The 7,208-nt window shown below is 54.7% G+C and overlaps 1 protein-coding gene and 1 gene segment (V, D, J or C); both read left to right on the top strand.

Annotated features, from left to right (window-relative positions):
• LOC112547898 overlaps window positions 1-4,541 on the top strand; it is a 19,196-nt gene extending 14,655 nt beyond the window's left edge. The window contains 2 exon segments of the V gene segment in view: window positions 3,959-4,055; window positions 4,137-4,541. Coding sequence covers window positions 4,022-4,055; window positions 4,137-4,528 — 426 coding nt within the window.
• Window positions 4,542-6,758: 2,217 nt separating this feature from the next.
• The window catches only part of LOC102386958, an 8,217-nt gene continuing 7,767 nt past the window's right edge, over window positions 6,759-7,208 (top strand). Inside the window, exon 1 of the mRNA XM_025191144.1 lies at window positions 6,759-6,822. Coding sequence (XP_025046929.1) covers window positions 6,777-6,822 — 46 coding nt within the window. The 5' untranslated portion in view covers window positions 6,759-6,776. The remainder of the gene's footprint in view (window positions 6,823-7,208) is intronic.

Genomic DNA, 7,208 nt, shown 5'->3' with positions numbered 1-7,208 from the left:
ATCTCTGAGTTTGCTTGTGGGTCATGGTTGTGCAGATAACAGTGCTGCCCTTGTAGGGTACCCTTGCTACAAGCTCAAGGGAAGCAGGATACTGGGGCATGTTGTTGGGAACCACAGCTCTGGAGCGGGGAGGCCCAACCCGGAGTTGGTCCCAAGGTTTGCCCCACTGCCCCCACTCCTGAATCACCGCTGCCCTGACTCCCCTCCCAGATGGCCCTCTGCTTTCTTAGGGGCTGGTCTTCAGGATCTTCAAAGTCCCTTCCAGCCCTAATGTCTATGAAATCAGAGAAGGAGTCCTACCAGGGGGAAAAGGAGTCCCAAAGGTCTTTGTGCAGCTGTTTGGCCTGTGAAGCCAGTGGGGTGAAGTGTCCCAGGGGTAAGGGCTGGGGAGTGGACAGTAGTCACCTGAAGCACAGGTGATGTCCAGACCAAGCTCCCAAGGAGTATGGGTGGATCTAAAAGGGTCCAACATCAGAGCTGGAGTCAGAAGCACCAGCCAGAGTCAGGGCATCAGAGAATAACAGAAACACAGAACCAGCCAGGAGCCAAGACAAGTCAGGAGTCCGGCCGCAAGCAGGATTCAAAAGCCAGAGTCAGGACTGCTATCAGGAGGCATGAGACAATGCCAAAAACACACAGAGATCAGGAGCATGTACCTTAGTCTTTGCCCAGACAAGGACACCACAGGCCAGGCCCGGAGCAGATGGAGCCAGCTCTGATTGCCCCGTGCAACCCAGCTGGGACCAGGGCACTGCTCAGTCAATCAGCTTAGTCATTAATCAATAAGCTTACCTTTAAGTCATAAGCAGTATCCTGGCACAATAGAATAATTTTCTGTGTTAAGTCCACTAACATTAACTAATAATATGATCAAGTGTGAATAACTGCTTCTGGGGAAGGAGTTTATCAGTAATCGAACTTAACAACTGATGTTTTCGGCTCTGGATAAGAATTGAGCTGTATGTAGTCAGCTAGAATCCTATTGAAATAACCAGGGTCTTTTCGAATCTATTGCAGCCCCAGCTGTTTTCAGGAAACTTATGCTCAGCTGCAGAACTGTGGTGAAAACAGGTCCCAAAGCCTGTGGGCAGCTTCCCTTGTCAGCAAAGTAAAAGAAACAGGATGGGGCTAGTAGCCTTCCCACATGGGGAGGGAAATAGATAAGCAGTCCTCTCTCCCAGGACTGTGATATACCCAAGGCCACAGACCCCAGCTCAATGGCACCTTCCAAGTTCCCAAATTCTCAGGAGAACAAAGATGTTAGAATAACACCAATCAGACTATTTGGTAATAAACCACATACAAATACTGGATATAAACAAGGTGGGGCTTGGAGAGACCTCAGCAAATTCAACACAACCTGCTGTCACGATACATACCACCCTCCTCCTCCCTCTCATGTCTCCCTAGCCCATATAGATGTGAATCCGTATTAAGCTGTTGCTAGATGGGTAAAGGGGCCAATGCTTCTTCCTGTGCTTTGGCTACAAGTGATAAAAAGTTGGATTGTAGCCCTGTCGCTTTCCTCTTGACCTGACTTGAGGGATAGTCAGCACTTACCTGCAAAGAGGGAACAGCTGAGCATTGCGAAGGGTGACTGAATCATGAGTTGGTGCATGAACATTGTAGCTGTCCTTTAATCCTGTGTCTAAGCTTGCAGAAGGGTCCTGAACGCAGATGGGCTGTAGTCGCAGTCCCTGAAAGCCTGAATGAACATGGGTGTTTGGTGACACCAGAAGAGAGTGGGAATCCCCGGTGCCACCGCTAGAGGGACCCCCGAGGCCCTGGGATGGGAGGCTGCTTGGAGGCAGAAGCGGGAGGTGGGATGAAGGCTGCTCAGAGCCCCAGCCCCTGGATGCAGACACGCTGCTGTTGTGCTGAGGGCAGGATGGCCTTGCTTCTGCTGGCCTGCTTGGCTGGATTTGCCGGGCTCGGTGAGGGGCAAGCAGAGCCGAGGGGGAACTGTCATCTCAGCAAGGCGCAAAGGGAGAGCTCAGTGACCTGATCAAGGGACCACTGGGGTCACCAGGCTGCAGGTGGCAGGGAGGAAAGGGCAGGGGGACATGGGGAATGCAGGGGGGGTTCGAAGAAAGAGCAAGACAAGGGTGCAGGACGGGCAGCGTGCAGGGGCATCAGTCTGCAGAGCGAAGGAGGTATGTGAATAAATGAATGCGGGGGGATGGACAACCAGACACATGAGGGAGTGCAGAAGGGCTGATGCAGACACACGGATAAGACAGCACAGGAAGGAGGGCACTGATGCATGGATGCACCACACTGTGCTGAACAAATGGATGAACAGTGAGACAGGACTCAGGGACAGACAGACAGGAGAGCAGTCTTACAAGGGATCTCTGCCTTTCTAGGCCATGCTCAGCAGGACTCCGTCACCCAGTCCCCCTCGGCGTTGGTGATCCACGCAGGGGACACTGCCACCTTGTCCTGCAGTTTCTCCACCAGCGATACCTACCCATACCTCTACTGGTACCGGCAGCATCCAAACCGGTCCCTGCAGCAGCTGATGCAGCTCTACAAAGCTGAGTGGAGGAAGCAAGCAGGGCGGGTCTCTGCGGAGCTGCACGTTGGGAACTCCTCGGGGCGGCTGGCGATCCAGGGCACCACGCTGCAGGACAGTGCTGGGTATCTCTGCGCGCTGAGTGACACAGAGGGCCCTGGCTGCTGCTGCACCGTACAGAAAGGTGTGGATGGCTCTGTGGTGGGCACGTGCCCCTCCTTCCTCTGCACTGCACAGCAAGAGAGGAAGAAGGAAATGGAGAGACGGTCAGATGGAGGGATAGGCAGCTGCATGTTGTCATGCCCCAGCTGGCACGGGTGAGCAATCCCCCTTTTTGCTGGCTGCCTTGGGCTGCTCAGAAAGCCCCTTGGGATTGCTTTGTGGTGAGAGAGAGCCTGGAGCTGGACAAGGTTGTGAAGAAGGGCTGGGGGCCTTGAAGCAGTGTTTGGTACCTTTCACAGCCTCAAGGTCCCTCTGTAACTTCCCTGAGTTTTGTGGCACCAGGTCTGAGCACCTCTGAGCCTCGGAGCATGGGAGGAGTATAGGCGATAGGCCAGGCTGCAGAGATTGGCTGCGGCCCTATGTCCATCAGCCCTGATGGTGGCTGGCACAGGGGCTGTCACGGGCTGTGGATGCGGTGGGAGTAGGGGAAGGCAGAAGCAGTGGCAGCCGCAAAGAGGCATCCACAGGCACCACTAAGGTAGCTGGGGAGGGACCTGCAGCACCCTTAAAGTGATCTCACGTTATCCTGGTTGAGAACCACTGCCTTGGAGTCTCCCATGGTGAAGTACAGACTGTGGACACTCTCTTCAGCAGCTCCTCAAGCAAGGTGTCAACATCAAAGTCATTTAGGCAGCTTCAAAGCCAGTGAAGGAATGTGGCCAGTGGGTTGATATGGCCTTTCCTGGACATGCAAGGGAAAAGAACAGGATCCAGCTGTGTGCATCTGAGGGTTATCCTGAGACAGGATGGGCTGGGAGGGACCTTGTGAGGCCAGCTGGTCCAGTCCCTACTCACTACCAGATCATCCCCGATTAAACCACCCTACTAAGTGTCTGTCCAACCTGTTCTTGGGAAGTGCCAGGGATGGAGCGTCCACCCCTCTCTAGGCAGCCTTGTCCAGTGCCTGCCCACCCTTCTGGTCAGCAAGCTCCTCCAATATCAGCTTCCTCTGCTACTGCTTGAGGCCATTGGTCATAGTCCTGTCCCCTGTGGCCATAGAGAAAGGCCCATCTCCATCCTCTCTATCACAGCCTGTTCATATCTTCCCCCGACTAGAGGAGGGCTCATAGGACATACATGCAAAGAGGCTCAGGGGTGGGACCAGGTCTGAACGCTGGGAGAACAGGAGCTGATTGGCAGGTGACAGACAGACAGAGAAGGAGCTCACTACAGGGACAGCGAGAGGGCAGGAAGCCCAGTGCCTCTTGGACGACTGAGGAGGTGGACACACAGATTGGCTCCACCAGACAGACTGCGGAGTGGGAGCCAAGCCCTGGCCCTGCCATGCAGGGTCTCTGCAGCCTCCTCCTCCTCTGCGGTGAGTAGCATTCCCCACCTGCGCTGCTCTGCTCCAGGGGGGCGGTTTTCCCTGCCTCACTCTCTGCCTTTCCTCCCCCAGGGGCAGCGAGATGGGCCCTGGCCCAGGTGTCCCAGCCACCCCGGCTCACGGCGCTGGAAGGAGGACGGCTCCACATCTCCTGCAACCACAACATCACCCCACATCAGAGGATGTACTGGTACCGGCAGCCCCCGCAGGGTCAGGGGGCCCCGATCTTCCTGGGGAGCGGGTACGATGGGACCTCGCCCGCAGGGGAACTCACCATGGAAGTGTACCTGGCCTCCCGCTCCAGCACCCTCTCCCGGGACGGTGCCAGGCTGCAGGATGCTGGCATCTACTACTGCGCCACAGAGGACACAGTGACAGGGGTGGAGGCACCAGCTGCATCAAAACCCCCGGCCCGACTTCCTGCCCCGTGCACCCAGGGCACATGCTGTTGGCTGCTGCCCTGACTCCCCTCCCACATGCCCACTCCTCACCCCCTCCAGGGGCACCGTGGGTCCTGCAGAAGGGGCTCCTCCAGCCCCAGCTCCACCTGACACCCACCTGTGCCCAGCAGCTGGCTCAGGGGTCTCAGCCGCTTGCAAGAGGAGTGGGTGCGCAGGCTCAGACCGCTCCCTCTAGAGAAGTGTTTCTCCAATACGCTAGGCTGCAGGGCCCCTCAGAAATGGCCGGGTCTGAGCTTCTACTTGTTATTTTCCCTCCAGAAAAGGACAAGAGCAGTTCTCTTGTGGTGAGGTATGGAGGGTGGCGAGGTATGGAGGGAGCACAGCAGGATGGGATGTTTTTCACACCATGGCTTTCATTTGGAAATCTCTGAGTTTGCTTGTGGGTCATGGTTGTGCAGATAACAGTGCTGCCCTTGTAGGGTACCCTTGCTACAAGCTCAAGGGAAGCAGGATACTGGGGCATGTTGTTGGGAACCACAGCTCTGGAGCGGGGAGGCCCAACCCGGAGTTGGTCCCAAGGTTTGCCCCACTGCCCCCACTCCTGAATCACCGCTGCCCTGACTCCCCTCCCAGATGGCCCTCTGCTTTCTTAGGGGCTGGTCTTCAGGATCTTCAAAGTCCCTTCCAGCCCTAATGTCTATGAAATCAGAGAAGGAGTCCTACCAGGGGGAAAAGGAGTCCCAAAGGTCTTTGTGCAGCTGTTTGGCCTGTGAAGCCAGTGGGGTGAAGTGTCCCAGGGGTAAGGGCTGGGGAGTGGACAGTAGTCACCTGAAGCACAGGTGATGTCCAGACCAAGCTCCCAAGGAGTATGGGTGGATCTAAAAGGGTCCAACATCAGAGCTGGAGTCAGAAGCACCAGCCAGAGTCAGGGCATCAGAGAATAACAGAAACACAGAACCAGCCAGGAGCCAAGACAAGTCAGGAGTCCGGCCGCAAGCAGGATTCAAAAGCCAGAGTCAGGACTGCTATCAGGAGGCATGAGACAATGCCAAAAACACACAGAGATCAGGAGCATGTACCTTAGTCTTTGCCCAGACAAGGACACCACAGGCCAGGCCCGGAGCAGATGGAGCCAGCTCTGATTGCCCCGTGCAACCCAGCTGGGACCAGGGCACTGCTCAGTCAATCAGCTTAGTCATTAATCAATAAGCTTACCTTTAAGTCATAAGCAGTATCCTGGCACAATAGAATAATTTTCTGTGTTAAGTCCACTAACATTAACTAATAATATGATCAAGTGTGAATAACTGCTTCTGGGGAAGGAGTTTATCAGTAATCGAACTTAACAACTGATGTTTTCGGCTCTGGATAAGAATTGAGCTGTATGTAGTCAGCTAGAATCCTATTGAAATAACCAGGGTCTTTTCGAATCTATTGCAGCCCCAGCTGTTTTCAGGAAACTTATGCTCAGCTGCAGAACTGTGGTGAAAACAGGTCCCAAAGCCTGTGGGCAGCTTCCCTTGTCAGCAAAGTAAAAGAAACAGGATGGGGCTAGTAGCCTTCCCACATGGGGAGGGAAATAGATAAGCAGTCCTCTCTCCCAGGACTGTGATATACCCAAGGCCACAGACCCCAGCTCAATGGCACCTTCCAAGTTCCCAAATTCTCAGGAGAACAAAGATGTTAGAATAACACCAATCAGACTATTTGGTAATAAACCACATACAAATACTGGATATAAACAAGGTGGGGCTTGGAGAGACCTCAGCAAATTCAACACAACCTGCTGTCACGATACATACCACCCTCCTCCTCCCTCTCATGTCTCCCTAGCCCATATAGATGTGAATCCGTACTGAGCAGTTGCTAGATGAGCAAAGAGACAAACGCTTCTTCTTGTGCTTTGGCTACAAGTGATAAGAAGTTGGATTGTAGCCCTGTCGCTTTCCTCTTAATCTGACTAGAGGGATAGTCAGCACTTACCTGCAAAGAGGGAACAGCTGAGCATTGCGAAGGGTGACTGAATCATGAGTTGGTGCATGAACATTGTAGCTGTCCCTTAATCCTGTGTCTAAGCTTGCAGAAGGGTCCTGAGCACAGATGGGCTGTAGTCGCAGTCCCTGAAAGCCTGAATGAACATGGGTGTTTGGTGACACCAGAAGAGAGTGGGAATCCCCGGTGCCACCGCTAGAGGGACCCCCGAGGCCCTGGGATGGGAGGCTGCTTGGAGGCAGAAGCGGGAGGTGGGATGAAGGCTGCTCAGAGCCCCAGCCCCTGGATGCAGACACGCTGCTGTTGTGCTGAGGGCAGGATGGCCTTGCTTCTGCTGGCCTGCTTGGCTGGATTTGCCGGGCTCGGTGAGGGGCAAGCAGAGCCGAGGGGGAACTGTCATCTCAGCAAGGCGCAAAGGGAGAGCTCAGTGACCTGATCAAGGGACCACTGGGGTCACCAGGCTGCAGGTGGCAGGGAGGAAAGGGCAGGGGGACATGGGGAATGCAGGGGGGGTTCGAAGAAAGAGCAAGACAAGGGTGCAGGACGGGCAGCGTGCAGGGGCATCAGTCTGCAGAGAGAGGCAGCTATGTGAATGAATGAATGAATGAATGAATGTGGGGGGACACGGACAACCAGACACATGAGGGAGTGCAGAAGGGCTGATGCAGACACAGATATGACAGCACAGGAAGAGGGCACTGATGCATGGATGCACCATGCTGTGCTGAACAAATGGATGAACAGTGAGACA

Source organism: Alligator sinensis, unplaced genomic scaffold (genome assembly GCF_000455745.1).
Source record: "Alligator sinensis unplaced genomic scaffold, ASM45574v1 scaffold955_1, whole genome shotgun sequence".
Taxonomy (NCBI): domain Eukaryota; kingdom Metazoa; phylum Chordata; order Crocodylia; family Alligatoridae; genus Alligator; species Alligator sinensis.
This window is presented reverse-complemented; position numbering and strand designations above follow the sequence as displayed.